We start from the raw sequence: 27576 nt of genomic DNA, 5'->3' as shown, positions 1-27576 counted from the left end.
TGGAATCCTGGGCTGGGGATCCTGGTGTGGGGCTGGGACCCCTCGCTCCTTGGGGGGTGTGGAGAACCTCCACAGCCGAGATATCACTCCTGATTTTTAATGGTCACATGTGGTATGGGGCCAGCCCGTTTGTGCCCCTGTTCCTCCTATCAGCCTCAACGTGGCTTCTTCTGTAGGACTTCAGTTCAGCTAGATTTCAGGCAATTCTCAATAATGGCTGTTCTGTAGTTTATTTGTAATTTTGATGTGGTCATGAGAGGAGGCAAGCACAGCATTTACCTACTCTCCCATCTTGACCAGAAATTTTATTTGAAGTTTTGCAATTAGTATAAGGACCCTGTGATAATTTTGCCTGAAGATAAACTTAAAAGAAGGTAAAATGGTTGTTTCCAGCCAAAGAGAGGAACAGAAAGGGGACCATTTATTCTCCATTTTCTGCAAGAACTCCCAAGGGACATCTCTGCTAGGAAGGTGGCAAGACCTCAGAATGCACCAGCAGGGAACATATGGCCTCATGCAGGATGCTTAAATCCTGGAAGAATGCCCTGCTTGTGGGGGTGTGCTAGCATAGGCATTTCTGACCATCTTTAACCAGAGAACTTAAGTCACAGATCTGGGCAGCTAAGGAAGACGGAGGGGACACAGTAGTGAGACATGGCTGACACAGAATTCGGAAGGCCAGTGGCAGCTTCACCAATGGGTCCCCGGGCCAGGCCACCAGCAACAACCCAGTCCAGAAGCTTCTAACCTTTTCATTGATTGTGTACCCTCACCAGTAAAGCATTTCTTGGGCATGCACCTCCAATAAATTACATATATTTTCTAGTATGCCACTAGAAATTATATTACATCCATTATAAACCATACACAATATAGAAATTAAAGCTAATAAGTTAAAAATATTTTAAATCATAAATTAAAGTTCAAATATTTTCTTTCCTTACTCACAGAACCGTACGCATCCCACTTTGAGGGTCTCTAGCTAAGACCAGTTGTTTTCACACTATTAATTTAGAAGGTCCTGACCAGTGTCGTTTTAAAAAATATGAACCAAATTAAAAGAGAAAATATCAGAATGCATCATATGTGCTAAGGGTAAAAGTCCTTTCAGGAAATGTTTGTTTAGTTCCATACATACACTGGTGTGTATGCCCTTGGTCAGGATATAAAATGCATTTCTCATTGTGACTCTCATTCCAAAAAGACTGAAAGCCATTGGCATTGAGGGGACAAGAGAGACAGTTCCTAGATGAGAAATCAAAAGTCCTCTCCTTCCCGTCTGCACAGGTGTAAATGTCTTGTGCAGCCAGCTGCAGAAAACACACTGGTCCATTGCGTAACGCTCTGATCTGACAGCCTGGGAGCCTTATTGCAAGGACCCAGGCTCCCTGCATAGGACACAGTTTGGAAATACCGCTCCCGTCTGAATGCACCCAGCCATTCCTCCTTCCCTCTGGGGCAGCCTATCCTTGAACACACAACCAGCTATACTTGGGTGTATGACCATGAGGAGAGTGCTCACAGCTCCATCAGTCTTCTCAGGCCCTGGGTGTGATGCTTGTCCATCTGCAGTGTCTCTAGGACAGGAGAAGACCTATGTGGCCGTGAACCTGGCAGATTACCAGTGTGGCCAAAGGATAGACAAATGCTTGGCCATGGTCTATGGAACACCAACCAGCCCATCACTGAATTATTCTGCTATTGCAGCTGTCTTGACATTCTAGCCTGCTATTTTATCACCACTTAATTTTAAACAGCCGTCAAACACTTAAGAGATTCTCCAGAGAGCAAGCATTTCCCCCCCTCCATCTCTCTGTCTGTCCGTCTCCTTCTCCTTCAGTCTCCCCCTCTCTCTGTCTATCTCTCCTCCTCCTTCCATGTCTTTCTGTGTCTCTCTGTCTCACTGTCTCTCTGAGATCTCAGGGCAACTCCTGTAACAAGACAATCAAGATCTCAGAGCTGATACAGAGTTCTGAAAATCAGAGCCTCCTTCATCCTCTTGGAAACAATCGTCTCATTTCACAGATGATTAATGAGTTTAGTGTTTAGCACATAGTAGGTGCTCAATAAATACCTAGTCAACGAATGAACACAACTAACATTTGTGTGTGTGTGCGATGCCACACACCTATGACACATGATGTAAACACTGTGCTCAGCACATGCCTATGTCTGCGTTTTCAACCCCAGGGAACTGTGACTCACACCCCACTTTCTACAGGTGGACCCAGTAGCTAAGAGAAGTTAGTTAGACAGTCTGCCTGTGGAGGGTGTGTTGGAGGTGGAACGCCAAACACGCAACTGAGCCTAGAGTCTGAGCTCCCATTCAGAGCTCACTCAGTTCACCTGAGTTATCCACTGGGCACCTGCTGCCAGGTGTGAGCTGGGCACGGCACTATGTGGTTGGTGAAGCTTTTTCATGGAGAGAACTTTTCTTAGGGATGTATTCCATGGTCACAAAAGGGGCTTAAGGGTATTCACAACTCATAAATGCAAACTGAATGAAAGATCTGTTAGAAAAACATTGGAAGAAACTTAATTTCCTTGGTTATGGACATGGACCAAAAGTGACATGAGTATTTCAAGGCAGGGGAGAGGTGTAAGCAGAACACGTGTGCATGCACTGTGTGTACAGGGCCTAACTTGAGTGGCTCGGGTCGTGGAGATTTCAGTCTGAACAGGGATCAGGATGTGACTTAAAGCCTCTGTCAGTTCCTGGGCTGGGGATGGACAGACTGTGGAGCCGGGGGAGAGGAAGATCGGGGTAGGGTTCTCGGGTTCCTGGGGGCAGTAGGCATCAGGAGGATGAGATTGGAAGGGGCATGCGGAGGTGGACTGGCCGGGGAGGAGAGACCACCCAAATCACCTGGGGGCGGTGCTACAGAAGAAGAAGGGAGTCTGATTACTGAGCATACATGTATTAGGTGCCTACTGCATGCCAGGGGCTCTGCTTGGCATTGAATGTACATCAGTGAAGAAAACAGACAGAGCTTCCACCCTTGTGGAGATCCAGACAGTAAGCAAGTAAATACTTAATCATATTTAGTAAGTCAGATGGTCAGCAGTACGGTGACAAACAGTATGAGACAAACAGTATGAGAGGAAGACGCACGAGAGGTGGGGAGGGTGGCTGGGAAAGGCCTCACTGAGACAATGACCCATGAGACAGATCTGAAGGGTGCAAACGAGGGAGCCTCGCATCTGGGGGATGAACAATGGGGGTGAGGACAGCAGGTGCAGAAGCCCAGCCCTGGGAGCGGGCTGGTGTGTCTGAGGGCGGGGAGCAAGGAGGCCAGAGCGGCTGGGCCAGGCTACTGGGCGGAGATGGGGTCAGAAGTGATGGGGAGCAGCCAGGCCAGGGCCTTTGGAAGGTCCTGGCTTGGCTCTGACCGAGAGGGGAGGTGGACCGTGGCTGAGGGACATCTGACATACATCCAAAAGGACCCCCTGACTACTGTACTAGGAACAGACTGAGGGGTTTGGGGGCTTTGAAGCTAATGACGATGTCATTGGAAAATTCTCACAATTTAATGAAAACAAGCAAGGTAGAAATACTTACGCAGCACCATCCCAAATTGTTCAAAATATATGTAAATTTATACATAGAAAAGGATAAAGGAAATAACAGTACGCTAACATTTCATTTCATTTTTTTCCGACACGTATCCCATATATTTACTAGTAGGATTACAGGTGATTTTAATTGTCTTCTTCACATTTTTTTCAAATTTCCCAATTTTGAACAATAGCCAGGCATTATTTTTACAATCGGAAAGTCATTAAAAACAAAAGAGCAGATTCGGCGGGCTATCTATCAACCTAGGTGAGATTCCTGAGTCATGGCAGTAATGTATTCTTTTTCTATTTTGTACAAAGTGTGAGGTGCCATTAGGGCTAGTGTTTTTCAGTTTAGTGAGATGCAGTCATTTTTCCGGAGTGTGAGGGAAGGTCTAGCAGAGGTTTCCTCCTCCTTGAGCCTCAGCTGAGTGCTGATGTCTTGTGGGAGCACAGACCCAGTGGTCTCCATTACTTAGAGAGACTCCAGAATTGTCAGGAAACTCCCCCTGCCTCATACTCCCAAGGGGGGCTGTCCTGAGGGCATCCCAGAGCTCAGAAGGTGGAAAGGGTCCTGCCAGGTCCAAATGGAAGGAAGGTGGAAACTGCGAGAGCTGAGCAGAGGAGGAGGGCGGGGCCCCAGTGCCCCAGGGCTGGTCTCTGTGCAGTTTGGGGACACAGCCATGCCTGCTTACATGTCGTTTAAGGCAGCTTCTGTCTGACAGAGGTAGAGCTGGGAAATGAGGTGTGCCGACCCTGCACTGGAATAGCACTCCTGGCGTCTTCTCTCGTCGCCTCCCCATCAGTCATCTGAGTGCTGGGGCGGAAGGTCTGACACAGTATTTTCTAACTTTTTATAACAAACACTAAAGTGGAAAGACGCGCCTATCACCTCGCTTCAGTAACCATGGCCACTCTGCGCTTCTTGTTTCATCTGCTGCTCTTGGCCTCCTCCACGGTTTCTCTGGAGTGTCTTAAAGCAAACTGCAGAGACTGCATCATGTCACCTGCGAATGCCCAGTGTGCGTCTCTAACAGACAGAAATACCCGCTGTCCCTGGCCCACCTTCACTAACAAGGTGGAGTTAATCTACTCAGAGGCTGAAGGCCCTGGGCTCATTTCCTTCTTTCCACTGTCCCAGCTCTAGTTCAAGGCTGCGATTCTAGGCAAGCGTGTCGGTTTTTCAGTCTCGACTCTCTCTTGGGTGCGGAGGTCCCAAAGTCTATGCTTGAGAGGGAGGAACAGGAAGTTTCCTTGCTTCTAGATACGATCTATATGCTTCTACTAAGATTTATCAGTAATAAAGTTAACGTTTTAATTTCCATCCCTCAGACACTCATCTTTTTCCCAGCTCGGTCCAAGAACAGGGTATGAAGACATACTATGAGTATAACTCCAATGACAACACAATCAATTTCCCCAAATTTGCATACTTAAGATCCTGTTAACATATAAACTGTGTTGCAAATTTACTAGTAAGAAATACAAACAAGAGCAGATTTTAACCACACATGCGTCCCCATTTAAGTACAGAAAAGGTTCACAGAGGCGTAAACTGACACCCTAGGATTATTTTTCTATTCCCGGTGGTGGGCCTTGCCTCCGTCCTGGGTCAGCATGTGGCTCGCAGCCTGCTCCTGATACTACAGGACGATTGCAGCTTCAGCACAGGGTTGGGGGGAAGAGGGTAGGGGCGTGGGTTGGGGGAAGCTGGCTAGGAATGCTGGGGCTTCTCCAGCCCAGTGCTTCTGATCAGGATCTGCCGTCCCCTCCGAGTGCCTGGGCTGGCCACTCCCCCACCTCTCCCACAATGACGTCCAGAACTCAGGCTCTGGTCCTAGCATGGCATTGGTTGTCCCTTTTCTGAAAGCTGGATGATTCCAGACCAGGCTCCCTTACCCTACATGGTTCATGGATACTCTCTCCAAATGACTGTTTTGCTTCACTCCAAATGAAACAGAAGACGATTCCAAATCACTTTTCTAAAGGGCTGAAGTTCTTTTTCCTTATTCATATGATAGCCTCAAAAACAACACACCAGCAATAAAATACAATTTTGCAACAAGGTACGAGGAGGAGAAAGTTTGGTCAGTGACAGAGCTGGGCTGGAACCTGGTGGCTCGGTGCTTGAGGCTAGTCCTTTGCTCTATGCTAAGGCTGGGAGGGGCCTGACGGAGGGACACAGGAAGGCCAGCCAGAAAAGCTGGGGGCAGTGAGTGATGTGGTGGGTGGATTGGAAGGACAGTGAGGCCAGGTGGATCCCATGGCCTGTAGGCTGTGGTGAGCAGTCTGGATTTATTCTAAGCAATGAGCCCCACTGGAGTGGGAGTGAGGCAGCCTGTAATCTTTGTAGAGAAGGTTCTGGTCGCTGTGTGGGAATGAACCACAGAGAGAGGAGATGGGGTGGAGGGCTGGCTGGGAGAGGGTTGACTGATAAAAACCTCACAGGGTTGGAGCTGTCCTGACACCTTCTCCCCACATCCTGAGAGGCCCAAGGCCCTGTGGTTTTCTGACTACCACTTCTTGAAAACTTTTATTCTAGAAGGTTCTTTCTACATTCATTTTATACTACCAACCCTCCACCCCACTTCCAGGTAAAAGCAGGGGTTGGCTAATGAGGCGGGATAGGTAGCCTAGGAAACTGACAACCCTCTCTAGGGTACAATGTGAGGCATCTCACTGATTACACGAGTAGCAAGTGACTGTATCCAGTACCTACAACTGGAGAAAAACAAGAACCAGCTCCATCCAGCAAGGCTGATCCCTATGACAGAAACCTGACCTTTACCTAATTATAATGACATTATAATCTCATTTGCATTTCAGTTACTACGACTCCCATCATGCATCTGACACCATGACAGTTCCAGAAAAACCAAATAAGAAAAAGTGGGAAACAAAGGGTTCCGCCCAGGGAGAGGGGATGAATGATTCATGTCATTGAATCACGTCACTGATTTGCACCCCAGGAGGGATAAATATCCCTGATTGTGACTTCCTCGGTGTGACTCATTCTCTGAGTTCATCTGCACTTTCCTCTCAAGTGTGTACTTTCATTTTCAATAAATCACTTTCACTTTCCTGTTTCTGTCTTGCTCTTGGATTCTTTCTAGCATGGAGACAAGACCCCAGTCACTGCTGCTCCGGGTTGAGTCCTCTCTTGGGACGTCCCTGTGAGCCTCTGGCAACACTTAGAAATGACAAGGACATGGTTATAGAGGGGTCGGTGGATACAGGGACAAAGGTTGTGGGCACTGAGCAGGGAAGGGGTCTGAAAGAGAGGTGGACTGTCACCCAGATTCCCCTACTTCTGGTGTTTGGAGCAAACACCAGAGTCCTCAGACTGACCTGCAAGACCCTATAAAGTCTGCCTCCTGCTGCCTCTCTGACCCCACCCCACTCTCCTCCCACCTCAGCCTGCTCAGTCATCCTGCCTTCTGCTATCCCTCAGCCACAAGCCAGCTCAGGGCCACCACCTCCTTTTTGGGTATCTACCCCAAAATCTGAAAACATTTATCTGTAAAGATATATGTACCCCTACGTTCTTTGCAGTATTATTCAGTGGCCAAGACATGGAAACAACCAAAGTGTCCTTCGATAGAGGTTGGATGAAGAAGATGTGGCATGTATATATACCCTCGTGGGGTGCAAATCAGTGACGTGATTCATTAACATGAATCATTCATCCCCTCCCCTGGGCAGAACCCTTTGTTTCCCACTTTTTCTTATTTGTTTTTTCCGGAACTGTCATGGTATATATATACATATATACATATACATATACATATACATATACATATACATATACATATACATATACATATACATATACATATACATATGTATACACACACACACACACACACATATATATGCATGCCACATCTAATATATATATATATCTAATATATATATAATCTAATATATATTAGATTATACATAATCACATCTAATATGTGTATACATATAAAATGGAATACTACTCTGCCATGAGAAAAGATGAAATACTGCCATTTGCGGTATTGGATGGACCTTGAGATTGTCATGCTAAGTGAAATAAGTCAGACAGAAAAAGTTGAGAACCATATTTCACTCATATGTGGGATACAAAATGGAAAGCAACAAATGAACAAGACAAACAAACAAAGAAGAAAATCATAGACACAGACAACAGTTTAGTGGTTACCAGATGGTAAGGGGGGAAGAGGGTTGGTAGAGGAGGGTAAGGGGGTCAAATATATGGTTATGGAAGGAGAACTGACTCTGTGTGGTGAACACACAATGCAATATATAGATGATGTATTATAGAAATATACACTTGAAACCTATATAATTTTACTAACCAATGTCACCTCAGTAAATTTAATAAAAAATAAACAACTGCATCAGGGTGAAATGCAATTAAAGCCTAGTCAGGTCACTAACCTGACACTTGGGGGTTTTCATGGCTTCCCAATGAGTATTCAGTATCATCATCACCTTTCCAGACCCCATCTGTCTAAAGTTCCCCGAAGTTCTAACAGCCCTGATGGTAAACCATGGAGAGAAACTAGCTGGGGAGCTAGCCAATCCATCCCATGTTAGCACCAGGGTAAGTTTCTGCCAACACTTTATAGAAGTTAGCAGAGCTGGTTATTTGTAGGCAGCAAAGAATGACAAAAGAAAAGAAAGAATAAGTAACCAGAAGATGTCCTTTATCCAAGAGAGCCCCTTTGGTTTGTAGCCGCTGCCCCAACTTGTTGGGCTAGTGAGAGCATGAGGAATGGCTGGCTGTGTCCCTCAAAGGCTGTCAAGAACTTTTGGCTTCTTTCAGAGACCTCTGTCACCCCAAAAAGCACTTGCACGTAGACGCCTTTCTATTTGTGTGATGCTGGGCCACCTACATGGGGCTTGAGACTGTTCCCTTATTAGATCTTCCTGATACTACCTCCTGATGTGGCACTATCTACATTTTGTACAGGGAGAAATTTAACTCAGAAGCATCACATAACTCAAGAAAGCCCATGTGGCCTCTGGTTCCGGAGTCAAGACGAAGAGCAACAGGCCTTCCAACCTCTAGTCTAGCATTCTCAGATGGGAGGGAGGGGGCAGAAGGTCACTGGGAGCCAAAAATTAGAAACCACACTGTCCTCTCCCACCGCCCATGTTGTTTCCTGACATGCTGGGTTTCTCTTTTGAGGAGCTGGGGCTCCTTGGAAGGAGGAGGGAAAAGCAGAGACCAGGACTGAGGACTAAGAATGAGCTCCCCTTTACAAGGAACACACCTGGGAATCTGCCCACTGGATCCCAATTATACTGTAGGGTCTATGGAGGGCGCTGAGAAGCCATAGGCCTTCCTCATCTTCCTCCCTGAAAACAGACTGCCTGCCCCAGGCAAGGAGCTGAAAATCCAAGATAAAGTTGAAGAAATAACAAGCAGTCTCTCTTTGCACTGGGAATGGCAAATCCAACACATAGAGCCATTCACAACTTTAAAACAGTACAGAGCATGTACAACTAATAACTTCAGAGTGATTTACCAAATGCTTTAATACCATATTTAGAGACAGAGGTTCAAAATAATCGCTCCGTTTTATTAAAAAATAAAGCAACACGGAGATAACCATGATATGTGAGCAAGATAAACTAAGTTCAACATCACAATCAAATAAGGTTTAGAACAAAATTGCCCAACAATGCAATCATAATTATTGTGCTGAAGATAAGGACTCTCAAATGAGAAAGAGTTGCCATTGGTAACTAGCCCTACTGTTTTTGGGTATTACATTTATTTGGCTAAATCAAGCTTTTAGTTTTGGCCTTCATCATTTTCCATCAATATATATTCATTATTTCCATAAATAGGGTCGCATCAACAGTTTTCCCTAACAGCGTGGGATTCGTTCAACAGCAAAACTGAGGCAAATGTGTACTGACACGGACAGACAAGGGCTGGGATCTGTTCCCCAAAGTCAGAATCCTCTGGGCTCCCACTGACTCTGGGATGAGGTTGCCCCCCACCTTGTGGAACCCACCTCTCCTCCCCCATCTCTCCCACTGTCTAGAATACAGCCTCCCCAAGATGCGCCTGCAGGCGTCCCAGGCCTCCGGAGCCTAGGGGACATGGGTCTCTGAAATCAGAACAACCTGGCATAAACTTAACATCCTCCCAATCCTCTGGGTGTCTCAGTAGGTTCCCCATTTAGCTCCTCTTCCCGCCAAAGGGCTAGTTCCTCTTCTTTCCGTCAAGGGTGGGCTCTCATCTAAGTTCCTCACCTCATCTCCCCTTCCACCTCTTCTCCAAGGGCAAGTTATCAATTGTCCTCTCTATTTCCTTGGGTTATATCTTCTCCCTCTTCCAGTATTCCTCCTTTGGGCTGCCCCATCCAATATAAAACTGAGGCTAATGTTCCCTCAACTCTAACCTCTCCCTTCATTAGAGAGCTCACACTCCACCCACTCGTCCTTCCAGATTTGTCTTTGTTCGGCCATACAATTGAATGCCTTCTATAAGTTGGTGGGGGAAGGAATGCTTCAACAGAGGGGACATTTTCCTTACTCAGGGGTCCTCTGAACAAGGCCTGTCATTTCATATCATTTCCTTCTCAGTGCTAATGAAACACATACTGATTCAAATTAACCAAAGAGACCCATGTGGGTGTCCCCTCCTGTTCTGAGGATCCTCACTTCCCAGCCTGGCTATGGTGGAGGCTGGCTCCCTCCTCCTGAGCACACAGCTTGGCCACATGTCCCAGCCGGCCTGGCAGTCAGGCTGGGTTCTGGCGGTGGCCTATGAGTGGCGGTGCTGATCCCCACTGCCAGGCCTGGACCCTTACTCTTCTGTTTTACCCTCCATCCTGTGTGTTAAAAATGGCAGAGCCCCCATTTCAGGTTTCCTTAAGGCCTAAGTGACGCCCAGCTCGACATGGCCCTCAGCCTAGCAAACAGAATAGCCAGATATAAGCCTGTAATGTGCTTAAGCCCCAGGATGTCACAGCAGGTAGTACCACCTCGATGGTTAAGCTCATACCCCCCTTCAGAGGTCCCCTCCCTCCACATCTCTGCTTCTAGGCACTCTCTTCTCCAGGCTCAATCTCCTTGGATCCGCTCCTTTCACCTGTACCCTTTCATGTTGTGACCTGAGGTAGCCACTGTCTCTCCACGTGCAGAGACTAAAAATGGCCATCAAGAACACTGGGCCAGCCCTCTCCAGTCAGCTTGTTTACCAACGCCTCCAGGAATCCAGGGGGCAGCTCCTTGCCTACACATTGAAACACGAGAGCACAAAACAAGGAAACACATTAACATGTCTAAGTTAAATAAAGGTTGACATATGACATTTCAACCCAGAAGTCCTGCCAACTGGCAGGAAAACAAAACATCGCCTCCTGGGTGTGCTCAGGGCTAACAGCTCAGCTTCCATCTATGAGCCCCAGCTGTCCACAGTGCACAGCCCTCCCCCGTGCCTTTGCTTACTGGCATCAGCACAAAGCATGGGGAGAGCAAGTTTTCAGTGGCACGTGGCTCACCTACCCACTAAAACATGTAATTGTGCCCCCTTCTGGGCACCTGGCCCTGGGCTGCGAAGGAAACAGATGGAGTCCCGCCTGCAGGGAGCTGAGTGGATGGGTAACTACGTAACTGGCCCCTGAATGACCAGAGCTCAGTGGGAGCATGGAGGAAGCCCTGACACCATAGGGGTGAGAGTCGGACCAGGGGTCTTCTCACAGAGGAGTGTGGGAGCCAAGTGACGGGGTGTGGGGGCTCTGGCCATAGGAGCCATGTGAATGAGGGTCCAGAAGTGAGACCATGGGGTTTCCACCCTCTTCCTCAAACAATGCCCTGAGACAGAAGGGAACTGGTCCCAGGCCGCCATACTCCCCTATTGAAGCTCACCACTCGGAGGGAAAGTAGGTGTGCAGTGCAGTCCCGGGGAAGTGAGACGAGCAAACATGTACAGCGAGATGTCCACAGAGAGTGCTAATGAAGGAAGGTCTGTACCAACTCCAACATCAGGAACAAGGCACCTGCAACCTTCCTGTGGCTTCCAGAAGCCACCCCTCTGAACGTCACATTTTTTTTCTTTAAAGTTAAAAACTGGTCCAGCAGCAATTCACCTTCATGCCCTGATTCGCCTCAGGCTGCACCTCCAAGTCCTCAAAAGCCACTGGGTCCTGACAATCACTGTTTTGCTGAATCCAAAAGGTGGCTCCTGGCTAAGCGTTGGGCTGCTAATCTCCTAACAAGCTGTCATTCTGCAGTCTAGTATGAAGCACCTACTGTGTGCAGTCACTGTGCTAAGTACTAGGGATATTAAAAATAAGCAACAGACGGCCCCTGCCTGGAAGAATCACGTTCTGAGAAGGAGAAAGAGGTTTAAGAAACACCAGGAGCCCTGTACCTCACCATAAACAGGGTCTTAGGGCCCAGCGAACGGCTTCACGTGAGTTGGATTTAGAAAAGTGAAGAGAAGTTCTATGGGTCCTTGCACACAGTTCCTGAGCTGAAAGGGAGTGAAGTTTGGGGTGACTGGAATCTAAGGTGCATGAGAGGGCCAGGGAGGATGGGAGCTTAGCGGAAAGCTGTGCAGTCAAGTCTCTGCATTTCATGCCCGTCTTGGAAATCAGCACCCTGGAGGCAGCAGGAGCCCAGGCTGGGAGGGAAGGAGGCTGGGGCTGGGGGTGGAGTGGGGAGGCAGGGCAAGGCAGATTTGAGAGAAAGAGAATTTCAGTTACCATGAGGAGGGCAGACAGTGTGGTGTCGGGAGGCAGGGGTCATTCTGAAGAGACACCAGGATGCAGACATGAAGACCAACTAGGGGAGGCCTCCGCTCTTGGGCTCTCCTCAGCCTGCACCCATATGTAATGGTCCAGCCTGGGCTTGTGAGACTGACTGCACCTCACGCCAAGGACTGCACGCTAACCTCTCCCGCACAAAACTCCGTCTTCGACCGCGTCTTTGTACATCCACCTGCCTGTCTGACACGGGATGCGTAACAGACACTCCGGCGCATTCGGCCCAGAACTGGCCTCCTGGTCTCTGCACGCCCGCCCACCCACTGCACCCTCCACCCGCCCCTCCTGGTGTCTCTGGCCCCTCAGCTTTCATGTCCACTCTGGCGTTGCCTGGTCCCTCCTGCTCCCTTCTCATCTCCTCTGCACTGACAGCACCACTCGGCTTCCCAAACCAAAACTAGTTTTCTCTTCGACCCCCTTTTCTCCCTCATTTCAAAATGCTAATCTCCTAACAATCTCTCTGCCATTGGTTCTCGTCAGTTCTATCTCTGAAATCCTCCTCAATCTAACAAATATACATATAAAATATATGTATTATATACATATATAATATATAGTAATCAAAAAATACGGTGGATGTTTAAATTTTAAAAATTACAGTAAAAGACACATTGCCATTAATCCCCCTCAAAATACTCCCTCTCCCCCCACCTCCCGCTTCGAACACACTTACCCCATCATTCTTGGCACTTTCTGAAGCAGTTCTGGAAGTCCTCTTTTGTGAGTGTCTTTAGTTGCACTGTCATGGCTGCCTCGATGTCCTGAATTGATTCAAAATGTTTACCTTTCATGGTCATTTTGACTTTGGGGGAAAAGCCAGAAGTCACATGGTGCCACATCCAGTGAATAAGGTGGATGAGGACACACCACAATGTTCTTATTTGACAGAAATTGCCGTACCAGAAGGGATCTGTGACATGGAGCGCTGTCGTAATGTTGGACAAAGTAAAGACACTCATGAAAGAGGACTTCCAGAACTGTTTCAGAGAGGCAAGAACGGTGGGACAAGTGTGTTTGAGGTGAGGGGGAGTATTTGAAGGGGGATTTATGGCAGTGTGTCTTTTACTGTAATAAAGTTTTTTTTATTTAAACATTTACCATATTTTTCAATCACGCCTCATATAATTTAATATACAATGCATAGCCACTACAAGTCAGGCACTGGTCTGACTACTTATATCAGCAAACAAACAGCAAAAACCCTTTCCTTGAGGAATTCACTTTCTAGTGTGTGGGACAGACAATACCTCAGAAACATAGGTCAATTATATAAACACTTGAGAAAGTAATAACTGCAACGGAGATAAAAACTAAAACAGAAGGGAGAGAGTGTTGGGTGAGTGATCCAGACAGAGGGAACAACCAGTGCAAAGGTCCTGAGGCAGGCATGGGCCAGGCCTGTTTGAGGAACAGCAAGAAGGATTGAGTGGGTGAACCCAAGTGGGCAAGGGGGCAAGTAGTAGGAGTCAAGGTCGGTAAGGTAAAGAGGGTCAGGTCACGTAGGCCCTGGAAGGCCTTGTTAGGAACTTTGGCTGTTGTTTTGGGTGAAAGAGGAAACCACTGAAAAGCTTTTGAACTTGATGATCTGACTTAAGTTTTAAGTGGATCACTTTGGGGCCCATATTGAGCATAGACTGAGGTGGGGAGGGGCTGTCTGGTAAGAGAATAGGTGGTGACCCTATTGCATTGTTCTAGTTGGGTACCTCAGGCCAGGGTGGTAGCTGTGGGCATGGCTAAAATCAGCAGATGCTATATGCTAGTAGAATCAACCTAAAGTGCTGAATTTGTTGGGAGGGGGCAAAACTGCAAAAGGAGTCATTGATTTCTCCTATGGTTTGGCCTGAGCAACTAGAAGAATTAAATTGCCATCGACTGAGGTGGGAGATGGAGGTGGGGGTGTTCTTAGTACCTCCTCAGCTAGTCACAGACTTGAGCCTGAAGCTCAGGACAGTAGGGAGCTGGAGTGTCAGCCCTAGTTGCTGCAGGCCTGGGGGTGGTTCTTGGGTCACTTCCTGTGAGCCACCCCGGATGGCAGGTACTCCACTGATACAGCCTCCAGGCGTAAATGAACCACACACCCAACTCTGCCAAGCGCTGCCTGCTACAGCCCACACAGGGCACATGCTTACAAGACATGGGAATAATGGACTCAGAAGAGTGGCTGCTGCAGACACATGTGCAAGCTCCTTCCCGGCCTTGGGATTCCTCTCGACCAGGGTCACTATCAGATAGGAGGCCCTGAGAATGTTCACTCGTCTCCACCGGAGACCTGACCAGTCCCCTGCAACAGCACTCAAGGCCGGACATTCCCTCAGAGCTCGTCCCACTCCAACCCCCCCGTTTCCCATCGGCCAAGTGCAAGGGCGAAGCATGCTTCCCCACCACCGGAATTCTGTCTGCTTTGCTTCTATCTCCAAAGCAATAAAGTTGACCAGCCGCAGAGAGGAAACCTAGAAACTCTTGAAGCTCTACATCTAGCAACTAGGGGGAGAGAGGTCGAGTGACCCATGTCTATGGCAACCTTGGGCAGCAGCCAGGGGGCATCTTGATACCTGGTGTTCATACAGCCATGGTCACAGAAAGCTGGAGAAAACCACCCAGTTCCTTCTCTCTCCAGATTCTGGGTGGTCTTACTACATCTACTAGTGGTACTTTCTCTGAATTATTAGACCTTTGCATGTCCCCAGCAGCTTCACCAATTCGTCTGTGCCCCTATTTCTGCTCCTCATTTCTGAGTCCAAGCAGAAGCTGTCCCCGACCCCATGGTTCACCACCTGCTTCAGCTTCTCCCATCTCAGGCTAACCCCTATCTGCCTGTACACACACACACACACACACATACACACACACACACACACACACACACACACACACACACACACACACACACTGAGCTAAGCAAGACCTGTTGGATTATTTGCCATTCACCAAGAGAAGATTTCCCTGAAACATTTTACTTCCAGAAGAGCCTTGAGGCTTCCACGGCACTAAACCACGCCTCCTTTGAGAATCAAGAAAAACTCCCCCCACCCTTCAAGGTATGCCTGCCCACATGGGCGAAGAGCCGAGCTGGCACCTGGCTGCCGAGCCCCAGAGCCCCAGTACAGGTGCTTCACACTCCTCAGCCAAATGGGGAGTGTGCTCTCTCACCCGTAACATCTCCTGAGAAGCTGCGCACATAAGAGCAGACCATGAAGGAAAACACGGGTAATAAACAGCTACAGCTCTACCTGAACACTAGTCAGCGAGGTGAGGTAGGTGAGACCTTCCCCCAAGGAACTGCTACTGACCTCTTCTCCCAAGCCAGGTCCGCAGGCGCAGAAAGCTGCGGGGATGGTGAGAGGCTCTCTCCCCAGAACAGAGCAGCACCGTGGGCAGTGTGCGCTTGTGGCTGGGAGAGGAGTTCCACACCATCCACTGACTCTGCCGGTCCTCATGCCACAGGCTCAGAACAGCCAGTCTTCACCTCTTCACCATGGACAGTTAGGGGACGTTCAAAACGGACCCCTCCCTCCTCAGGCCCTTCCCCCATTTGCTGCCGGAGAGCAGGTGATGTGGGCTGATTATGTGTATGTGGAGGGGGGTATATAAATGTACACCAGGGTGTGCCCTTGTACCCTAGAGGACTGTCACCTAGGTAACCATCCATAGACACACCAACCACACAGAGAAGCTCATTTTTAAATATCCTACTGAGGATACATAAAGAAGCATCCTATTACTCAGCAACTTCGAAAAGGCATTTTTAGTTACCTTCTGATGATCTAGGTCTCCCTATTACTCTGCCTCAACAACTGACTTTCTGAATGTGAAGGCAGAACATGGCATTGATATTTATTGCATTTCATCATTCTTTTTAACTGGGTATCCAGCCTATTGCAGGCCTTGGATCTTAATTCTGGCCCCATGGAGAAGTTTTCTTCTCAGACAAGCATCATGAGCATATTTTCTAATGTGCCTTATATATCTCCATGCAGGTCCCCCACTGAGACTCAGAGCAGAACAGGCCGAGCGCAGCCACGTCCTGCCTCTGGATCTCTCCAGACTGAGGCTGACTCCCACCAAAGCTCCTCGAGGACACCATTCAAGTCAGCTACCTATCCTGTTATGTTCGTGTCGCTTGTCTTTTCGATGTTACCCAACTGTTAACGTCGCTCAGCTTGGGAAACCAGTGCAGGGGGTGTTGTGCCTGCATAGAAATAAGGGCATGGCTGCCCTCAAAGAGCTCCCATCCCTGCTGGAGAATGAAAAGGAGCACTTGTGAGAAAACACTCAGCCATACAAGGCCAAGTGCAATCAATGCCCAGGAACGACACAGATCTCCAATAAACACACAAGTGGACCACTGAACAGCTATTCATTCAACAAACATTTATAACAACAAATGACAACAGAGATGGCCCTTTTGTGCCAGCCTGATGGCAGGCTTAGTCTGTGCACTCTGTTATTGTCTTTAAGCCTCACAACTACCCCATGAGATGCATGTTGTTGCCCTCATTCAAGGGAGGAAACTGAGGCTCAAGAAGTTTAAGGAACTTGCCCAAGGTCACACACCTAGTGTGCAATGTTGAGCCCCTTTGGGTCCACCTCTGAAGTCCAGGATGCCCTAAGCTGCCCCACAACCCACTCATGGTCCTGCCACTGGGGTTGACTTTGCTCTCAGGGCATGGCCTAAAGTTTATACTAAGAGCAGACCACAAGCGTGCCATCTTGAAGACCCATGAAACAGGAGAATGGGGTGGCTTGGCAGAACCTCAGGTTAGGCGCTCATGTACAGGGTGGGGCCACCAAAGCCAGACCCAGCCAAGCCATGCTGGAGCTCAGGGACCGTGAGAGCCCCCACGTGTTCCCACACAACATTTACCCCCTCACATATAAGGAGGAGGGCTCCCCTGTCTCCTGGGTCCAAGGAATTCCCTCAGATTAAATCATTCTTACTTCCCTTAGAACAGTACATTCTGAAGAACCAAAGTGATGGCAATTATTCTGCCCCCTCCGGGACTAAAGACGTGGAAGGCAGGCCCTGTCTTATCTTTGGGTTTCTTCTCCGAGAATGAGAACCTGCTCCTCTCTTGGTCCTGAGTGCACACCACTTCAGGATAGTCCAGGCCACAGGTGAGGACACCCTGCCTAGAAGTCATCTGACAAACAGGCAGGTGTCAGTGAGACAAGCCGTTGGTCCCTGTGTGGAGACGGTCACTGGACGGTGACTGTTCATCAAACCGATGGGGAGAAAAGGATCAGGAGGCAGGTTCTGGGATGCCGAACTGTGCGCTGGGGAGTCAGAAAGAGGAGCTAGGTAGGCAGTGAGGTGAGGAAGGTTAAGGGCCTCGGGAAAGAAAGTCACAGAGGCGTGGTGAGGAAGAGTCTGGGTGAGGGAGCGAGGTGCAGACAGACTTTGTGCAGTGACCAGCTGGTTCAGGTCAATGACGCGGATGTAGCTGGCAGCTGGGCACCTAGCGGCTGTGGAAAACATGGGTGAGAGGAGTATTTCCACAGTCCACCAGGAATAAAGGCATTTCTAGGGAGACAGGGACTGCCTTCTCAGGAAACAGACTGCCAGTAGCACGAAGCCAGGCCAGCTCCAGGCTGGTTTTATACCATTTGTGCCCCTGTGCAATCCCAGGACGAAGAAACAGACCCGGTCGGGAGAGGACCACACAGACTGCAGAGCAAAAGTTCTCATTTACTTCTTAAGGATACACCTGGGTCAAGGATCACAGCCTAAACTGCACTGATGGGAGACCCAGGTGAGGGGATCCTCTCCGCGCACTGCGGGACCCCAGCTGGCTCCTGCCCACAAGCCTGTCTGCACCACGCGTCAGACCACAGCTGGAAGGGCTGGAGAGGAGAGAGAACTCTGTCATTCAGTCCTGTAAGGAGCGTGATTCCAGCTACATTTCTTCATGAACATCAGGCTCATCTTCGGGGATACATAACACTCCAAACTGTGCCATCAGCCTGAGCAGCAGTCCAGAACCAAAGCCCAGGCCCCCTCCAGTCTGGCTCAAGTTCCATCTAGGAGAAGGGCCCGAGCTCCAACCACACTGATTGCAAATGCCCACTTGGACTCCCAGAGGAAGACAATCTCAGCTAAACTGTGAACTTTCTGACCATCTGGCTCCACCCCAAGGCTGCGTGCATAGGAGGCAAGAATCACAGTGGGCTTTTACTCAAGCAGTTCAAAAGGGAACTGATATGTAAACAATGAAACAATCTCAGGAAATACCCGTTGGGGGCTTCATGTGTTCAGTGGTTGCTGAGAGCTCAGGAGTCTACTTCAGAGCAGACAGTGCTGTGGCTGCGGCTGGGGCACCTAGCGCGATGGTGTGGGACCAAGCCCCGGGCAGCAGCCCTGCCCAGGAAGGTGTAGGACCGGGAGCAGCCAGGCCCCTACCTCGGGCTGCCTCAGGGGTGCCTGCCCTTGCTTCTACGAGCAGGTCCGAGCCCGAGCCTCAAGGGCCACAGGTACATCCTCTCTGGGGAAACACATAAGGGCCTGAGGGGGCTGTGCTCAGAGCAGAGGCTGGCCTGTGAGTGGAGGCGTGGGGCACGAAGACGGTAGGGCCAGAAAGACGAAGGAGCCTCCCTCATATCCCAGATGGAGGTTTATTTGAAAGGAACGTCTGCAGGGGTTAGGAAGTCAGGCCCTGGAAAGGCACAGACAGGTGACTCACCAGCTTGGCCCTTGCATAAGTCTTTGGAACCAGGGAGAACCGTCAGGAGCCCACCTGTTTGGTTTCCCAGCCCTGTGCCCAAGGGCTCAGCCTCCCTAACCATGCCTGAGCCCCTCCAGGGCAGGGGTAGCCGATGAGCCTCACTTGGCCTTTGGCAGGGCAAGGGTGCCACTGTTACCTACCTTGGGGTTTCCTACAAGGTTATCTCCAAGCTTCTTAAATTGCATTCTAAAGAAAGTGCACAATCATTAACCGTACACCATTTTACAGCTGCTATTTCTGTGTAACCACTCCCAGAGGCCAAGATACAAAACATCTCCACATCCAGAAGCCCCCTTTTGCTTCTTCCAGTGAGTCTCCCCCCACAAAATCACCACTGCTCTGAATTCCATTACCTTGGACTAGTTCTGCCTGCTTTTGAACTTAAAAAAAAAAAATCACACGTCATATGCTCTTCAGTGTGTGGCTTATTTCAAAAATTTGTCTGTGAGAATCATACATGCTTTCAACTGTAGTAATCTTTTGTTCATTTTTACTGCTGGATAGTATTCCATAATATAGACATGCTTTGTTTATCCATTCCACTGTTGATGGACATTTGAGTTGTGTCTACTTTGGGGCCATCATAGTCAAGTTCCTATGAACATTCTCATATATGTCTTTGAGGATCCCTAAAAGTCTGCCTGAGAAAAAGATTCTAGTAGTTAAAATGTCTGGGAGCAATAGATTTTTTTTTTTTTTTTTTTTTTTTTTTACTTCTAGACTGCACTGTAGTGGTATTCAAGCATCAAAGTTTTTTCATCTTAAGCAGCAGGACAGAGAAGAATACCCCTGGGGGAATTAAAGCAAAAGCACAAATAGAAGCATATAAGTTGTTAGGGAAATTGTGAATCTTACAGGTATACTTATTGTTATTGTGGGAAGATCTCACAATCTCCTAGGCAGCTTATCCAAAACAATGTGAGAGAAGCACTGATTCATAATATTTAGAGAAGTGGAAGGAAATGACAAGAGATGAGGTTGGAAAAATAGATTAGGGCCAAAATGCAACGGGCCTTAACGCCATGCTAAAGCATTTGGACCAGATCCTGTAAATAACGGGAATCACCAGATGTGTTTAAAAAACACCTACTGGCACCCACACACCACTTGGTAGGTGTGGCAAAGCCGATCATGTTACCTACTAAACTGAGTGAACTGCCGTGTGTTGGTGGGTGGCAGGAGAGTGAAGGGCTAAGTCTAGAACAAACAACCCAGATTCAAGTCCCAGCTCTGCACTTATCAGCTGGGGGACCATTCTGAGCCTTTATTTGCTCATCTGTCAAGTGGGGGAATTCATGGTTTTCATGAGCTGGGTTGTTGAGAAGATCAAATGAGGAAATACTTAGAAGCATTTGGCATACAGCAAGCACTCAATAAGCATTAGCTGAATGATTCTTATGGGATGACTCCAGTGATTGCAGGATGACGCATGTGGTCAGCTCATGGGATGTACACACGTGGATAAATGGCGCACACACACACACACAAGGGGCCCACACTCCTGCACACACACAAACAGTCCATGGTGAACAGGCATTTAGAAGTCAAACATTCTAAGGTGCTCTCTACTCAGCAACAGCCCATAACTTATTCACTAGAAACCTGGTGTTTCATAGTTACAAAAAAGAGACAGGAAATTAATAGGCCTCAAATTAGCCTCAAACTATCTACACTTTAGGGACTCGCAGTTCAATTAACTGCCCAATAATTCAGAGTCCTATGAAGACAAATGGCTTGGCAGTGTTTCCTTCAGCTCTGTTGGCAGTGTTAAAGGGAAGTGCTGCCTTTGGGTACGAGTTCTTCTCTTCTGAGTTTGGGAAGACAAAAGCAACAGTACTTAGGAGAATCTTGGAAAACTGGGTGCCATGCACAGGTTTCCTGTGAGACATGGAGAAGGTCCACATGGGAGCCCTCCTTCGTTGCTCATGTTGTGAGATGATTCACAGCTGGGCCAGGGACAAATCACGCAAAGCTGGCCAAGGCAATTCTTATAGCACTGACACGGGGGTGTGGATAAAAATTCTATCTGACCTGAGACTACTGTGGAGTGTCTCTTTCTCTCTTAGGAAAGGGGACTCCATGGTAAAGTCACACCTGGTCTGCTGAAACAAGCAACAAGGACAAAAGAGGAAGCGAGTCTGAGAGCATGGCCTTACTTACCTCCACATAGAGGAGGGGGAAAATTCCAATCTTGTCTCCCAGCATTCCCTCTGCCCAGTTGTCATCCACTCTTCTGATCACAGTCAGGATTTCATCCTGAAATTGCCGGAACCCACCACGCGTACAAACACAAGGACATGCACACAACAAAAAAGAGAACAAGAGACGCATTAGTGCAGTTGAAACCAAGAAAACATTCTAAGCAATGATTCAAAGAGTGGTTTATTATCCATTCTGAGATCTGACATATGAAAAGAGTCAACCGTTACATTTTCACCCAGGATCTTTCTCTTTCTCTGTTATGTATTGATTACAGCTACAAAGATTCTTAAATGGAAAAGCATGGCAATTTACAATACAGTCTCCCTTATCCTTGGTTTTGCTTTCCACAGTTTCAGTTACCTATGGCAACTGCAGTCCAAAAATATTAAATGGAAAACTCCAGAAATAAAAAATCCATAAATTTTAAATTGCATGCCATTCTGAGTAGTACGATGAAATTTCACACCATCCCACCCTGGACGTGAATCATCCCTTTGTCCCATGTAGCCACGCTGCATATGAGTACACACCCCCTCCTTGCCCATTCGTCACTTAGTAGCCATCTAGGTTATGAGATCAACTGCAGTGGAATCGCAGTGCTTGTGCTCAAATACCCTTATTTTACTTAATAATGGTCCCAAAGAGCAAGAATAGTGATGCTGGCAATTCGGATATGACAAAGAGAAGCCATAAAGTGTATGTATGTATAGGAAAAAACATAGTATATATTGGGTTTGATACTATTGTGGTTTCAGGCATCCACTGGGGGTCTTGAAATGTATACCCCCCACAGACAAGGAAGATTACTGTACTTTGTATTTTAAAATTCCCATTCCCATTATTTATTTAATAGAATAAAAATATTTTGAATAAATATAAATTTAGCTGAGTATAAAACTTTTTAAGTTTCTGGTTCCATCAAAGAATCAAAAATGACCCAGTCTAATTCCCTGTATTTGGAATTGTGGGTACGTAACGCATTGTGGGTACTAACCCTTAAATTCTTTGGCATACCAGACGATATCAAGTATAGATGCACAAAGTGCAAATATCTAGAAAGAGAAAGGAAGAAGCATGAAGCAAAAAGGGAAAATGAGCTTTCCGGGGAGATTGGCAGACAGGCCAGGTGAGGAAGAAAATGTCCAGGATTCCTTCACAGGTGCTAGAAGCTACAGGAACCAATGAAGAGGGGGTTGAGGGGTGGAATGGAAAGTGGGGGAAAGGATGGAGAAGTGATTGGGAACATAAGGGGAAAACCAGGAAGGGACACTGGGGAAGAGAGAGACAACTCAGGCTGCAGCAAGTGTCAAGACAACCGGACAGGGACGTCATGGGCAAAACCGGTGCCTATACCAAGGGGTCTTTGACTAGCCTCTGTTCCCTCTCCAATAACCATCCTTCCTTCAGTACACAGGATGTATAATATATCTCCCCCTCCCCACCAAGGACTGCCTGCCTCACAACTTACCAGCTCCCACCACGCCACATCAAGACCTCCCTGTCATTTGTCCCTCAAGTATCTGCTAGGAGACCAACTGACCTATCTGGGACTCTAATGTGCTAAGGAATTGAAGACTAAGAGCAGCATAATGGAGTAACTTCTATAGGATTTGAAAGCACAATCTGCCTTTCCAATGAGCCTTTGTTATTTTAATGTGAAGCAATAATATGGGACTGGTAGGCCGCCCTAAGGCGTAGGCCTCCCCAGAGGGATGTTTTAGGCCAGGAGACTTCATGGAATTATCAGAGAACCTGCTTCACTGTAAGCTGAGAGACCACACAGTTTTGGGCTATTCATCTTGGGCAAAGTAGGAATGAGCTAACGAGAGTTGGATATGCTGTTTGGAGAACACAGAGAGGGAAAAGCAAGGATGAAGGTTGTACTGGGAGGTTCCACCAAGGTCTCTTTCAAACCTCTCCTCTTCTAGTACAGGTAGACTTTAGGGGCGAGCTCTAGGTTTCCCAGTCCTCACCCCCAATTTCCCAGCTTTAAAAAATCCCAAACAACAGAATGATTTGTGACTTTAGAACGTTTCTTTTCCCAATTGATATAGGCTAGAAAAATGTCATAGACAGTATAAAAGAACCATATAAGTTCACAAGTTATAGGGTAGATGGTTCTTGGGCTATAGGATGATATTTACAAGGGTTTCCTTCCAGCAAATGCTCAGCCATTAGAGTGTGTGGGTTATTCTGATAATCATTAGGGACAAAGTGGCTGACGGGCTGAGAAGAGATGTACAGAGAATGCCCCTGAACTCCCATGCCTTCCTCACCTAAAAAGGTCACAACCAGGAGAGTCCTCAGCCTGTGAGGAACTCAACTCAGATTCAGCCAAACGGAAGACCCTAAAACTTCACTCCTCATGCAAAGGGAAAGGTAATTGAAGGCATCCTAAAAGTCAGAGTTTTTGCAAGAGCAAAATAACATAAAAAGGACATTTAATTTTATAAAACTAAAAATTAAAAAGAAGAAAATACCAGAATAATTTGGGTAAAAAAAAGGGGGGGGGGGAAATGCCATAATATTAACAGTATTATTTAAGACTGGTCTAGAAATTAGAGACAAAGAAATAAAAGAAAATAAAACCAAAACTATGAATATAGGAAGGAAGAGTTTATAATTTTCTACTTAGAAAAACAGAGTGTCAGCTAAAAATTAGAATAAGTAAGAAATACAGAAAGGCTGCTAATTTTAAAATACATACATAGAAATAATTGGTTTTCCCATTTACCAGCAATAATCAGTTAGAAAATGTGATTAAAATTGGCTAACCATTAAAAAAACAGTTCTCTAATTCACTGTACATGTCAAAATTAATTCTATAAGAACTAAAGATTTAAATGTGTGAAAAATAAACTTGAATTTCCAAGAAGAAACTGTGAATAGATATTTAATCTGGAGTTGGGGAAGGTCTTTTGAAGTGTGATAACAAAGATATGGCTACAGAAAAATGACATTCTCTATGTTAAAAACAGCAAAAACAAAACAAAAGGGCAAATAAACTAGTAAAATATTTGCAGGATATATTAGAGACAAAGATTTAATATCTTTACTATAAAAACACTTAAAGACACAGTATAAGAAAAAGAAAAACCTTACAAGAAAATAGGCCAAGGGCAAAAATCAGACAACTTACAAAAAAGAAGAAAAGCTAATTGCCATTAAACACATTTAAAAATGCTATACCTGGTGACATCATCAAAATTGTGGCGTGAGGTTAGCCTCTGTAAAGCTCCCCTGGAATTTAAAACTAATGGAACAACTATAACTCCACAAAGGACTCCCTGCACAGCAGACAGGCAAGACGAAGAGGCCCACTGCTGAATTCACCTAAAGGTGGGAGAATCGCGAGAGGAGAAGGAGAGAAGGGAGAAGTGCGAGATGGAGTCGCGCAGACGCAGGATACAGACCTGGCTCAGTGCTCTCAGCTCGCTGCATCCGGGAACTACCACAGCTGCGGGAGAGGGAAGAGCTCGGACTGCTGGGGCTCCGCTTACGGCCCACAGGGCTGAGGGGACAGCATATAACACGGCTGAAAGCAATGCTCACCTCGGAGCAAAGAAGGAGGGAAGAAGGCTGAAAACGGTGGTTTAAGCCCTCACTGCCTAGCGGACAACGGAAGCCTTGGGCACTGAGACTAGCCACACCCTCCCTACCCTCCCAGACTCGCCCCTTCCCCAACTGCCCGGTGCTAGAAGCGATAAAGTAGCAGTGTCAGATTAAAGGACAGAATATTTCCTGTTCTGAGAACTGTGGACCGCAGACACAGATTCGCAGCCCAACTAGTTCCGGCAAAGGAGAGGGAGCTGTGGAAGCAGGACTGGCTGTGGTGGTGGTTGGCCATTACTCTGGGAAACCTCTCACAACTCACCATGCCCCTGGCCCCACCTATCTGGGCAGAACTGCTAAAACACAAAGGCTCTGAATCTGGCGCAGGAAGAGCTTTGGAACTTCAGAAGTTCTCCGCATACCCACACGGACACTATGCCCTGTGACCCAGGCTAACTATTAACAAAGGAGAATCCCGTCTCCCAGGGAATCCCCCCATTGTGTGAGAAGCTGGAATAGTGCAGAGAAAACATAGCACTACCGTGTGAGAGAGAGAAAAAATGCTACAGTCGGAAAGAAAATAAAACATTCTACCAACAAGTACTGGAAAACAAAAGAAAGTCCTCTTCCTATCAACCTGTTGCTGAAGCCATTCCTGAAGGTGTCTAGGAAGAGAAATAATAAATCAGTAATTGCCATGAATAACCAAGGCAACAAGACAGCTCAGAAAGAAAGTGAAAAATCTCCAGAAAAGGAACCTAAAGACATGGAAATATGTGACAAACAATACAGAATTCAAGATTGCAGTTCTGGAAAAATTCAACGAGATGCAAGAAAACACAGAAAGGCAGTTTAATGAACTCAGAAACACAATCAAAGAACAACATGAGCATTTTACGAAAGACACTGAAATTTTTAAAAAGAACCAAATAGAATTTCTGGAGATTAAGAACTCAATAGAAGAAATTAAGAATGAAATAACCAGCTTAGGTAGTAGAGTTGACCAGATGGAGGAAAGAATCAGTGACATCGAAGATAGAAACCTGGAAATGACATGGATGGAAGAAGAAAGAGACTTGAGACTTAAAAGAAATGAAAGAACTCTACAAGAACTTTCTGACTCCATCAGAAAGAGCAATATAAGAATAATGGGCATACCAGTAGGAGAAGAAAGAGAGAAGGGAACAGAGAACATATTCAAACAAACTGTCGATGAGAACTTCCCAAACTTGTGGACAGAACTGGATCCTCGAATCCAAGAAGCAAATAGAACACCTAATTATCTCAATCCCAACGGGCCTTCTCCAAGGCACATTGTATTGAAGCTGTCTAAAATCAACGACAAAGAAAGAATCCTCAAGGCAGCCAGGGAAAAGACGACGGTAACCTACAAAGGAAAGCCCATTAGATTATCATCAGATTTTTCAGCAGAATCTCTACAAGCCACGAGGGAGTGGAACCAAATATTCAAACTATTGAAAGAGAGAAATTATGAACCAAGAATATAATATCCAGCAAAGATATCCTTTAGATATGAAGAAGGAATAAAGACCTTTCCAGACATACAGAAGCTGAGGGAATTTTCTAATACACGACCTGCACTATAAGAAATGCTAAAGGAGGCTATTCTACCACCAGCAACAGGGACAATTTGTGGCAACCAAAACATAAAAACGAGGAGAGTAAAGGCCTGAACCGGAATATGGGAATGGAGAAAGTAAGCGTGCTGAAAAACCGAGAGTGGTTAGATGGGTGTGTGGGAGGGGGTTGGGGATAAGGGGAAAGGTGAAGGGATTTGGAAGCAGCTGGTAACCACAAGATGGCCTCAGGGTTTTTCTTTTGAAAATTAATTTGGGGAAGGTATTCTATAATGTTGTAAAGATTTTGTTGGGTATCCGATGGACATGCGTCCTATTTGGGAGACCACCTCAGGGATACTGTGGATACCTGATCATGGCATTGTACATCAGAAGCTAAACATTAATGAATGCCAACTATAATTTTATATATATAATGTGATGGTTCAGTGTGAGGTCGGAGGGATAGTGGATGGGGGGAGGGGGGTTCACAGTATGAGGGATATAAATGATGAACGTCTAAGTATTACCTTGTTTTGTACACCTGAAACTAATAAATAAATTAATTAATTAAAAAAAAAAAAAAAAAAAAGAAAGTAAGCATGCTGAAGAAAATGGAATACTCTAAATATCAAACTTTCTTTTACATAAACTTAAGGGTAACCACTCAAAAAAAATCCAGAACTGAAATATATACTGTAATAAAAGAAGAAACAGAGGGAAACATCATAGAATACCACCACACAGAAATAATAGACAAAAACAAAAAGGCAAAGAAACAACAGAGACACAGCTTTACCAGAAAACTAAAGATAGAATGACAGGAAATCGTCACGTATCAATAATCACCCTAAATGTAAATGGACTGAACTCACCAATAAAAAGGTACAGAGTAGCAGATTGGATCAATAAAAACTAAACCCAACCATATGCTGTCTACAAGAGACACATCTCAGCTACAAGGACAAGCATAGACTCAAAGTGAAAGGGTGGAACTTGACACTCCAAGCAAATGGTTCCCAGAGAAAATCAGGTGTAGCCATAATGATATCAGATGAAACAGACTTCAGGGTGAAAAAGATAACAAGAGACAAAGATGAACATTTCATAATGGTAAAGGGGACTATACAACAAGAAGACATAACAGTCATCAATATTTATGCCCCCAATCAGGGAGCACCGAAATATACCAAGCAA

General features: G+C 46.6%; 1 protein-coding gene across 1 annotated transcript in view; it reads right to left on the bottom strand.

Moving 5' to 3' along the window:
- Positions 1–27576, bottom strand: part of SH3RF3 (SH3 domain containing ring finger 3) — a 353595-nt gene that overhangs the window by 113248 nt on the left and 212771 nt on the right. The window contains exon 3 of the mRNA XM_081068500.1: positions 21209–21304. Coding sequence (XP_080924626.1) covers positions 21209–21304 — 96 coding nt within the window. The remainder of the gene's footprint in view (positions 1–21208; positions 21305–27576) is intronic.

The sequence above is a fragment of the Rhinolophus hipposideros genome (genome assembly GCF_964194185.1).
Source record: "Rhinolophus hipposideros genome assembly, chromosome: 12".
Lineage (NCBI taxonomy): Eukaryota > Metazoa > Chordata > Mammalia > Chiroptera > Rhinolophidae > Rhinolophus > Rhinolophus hipposideros.
The sequence above is the reverse complement of the archived record's forward strand: the minus strand, read 5'-3'. Positions and strand labels throughout refer to the sequence as shown.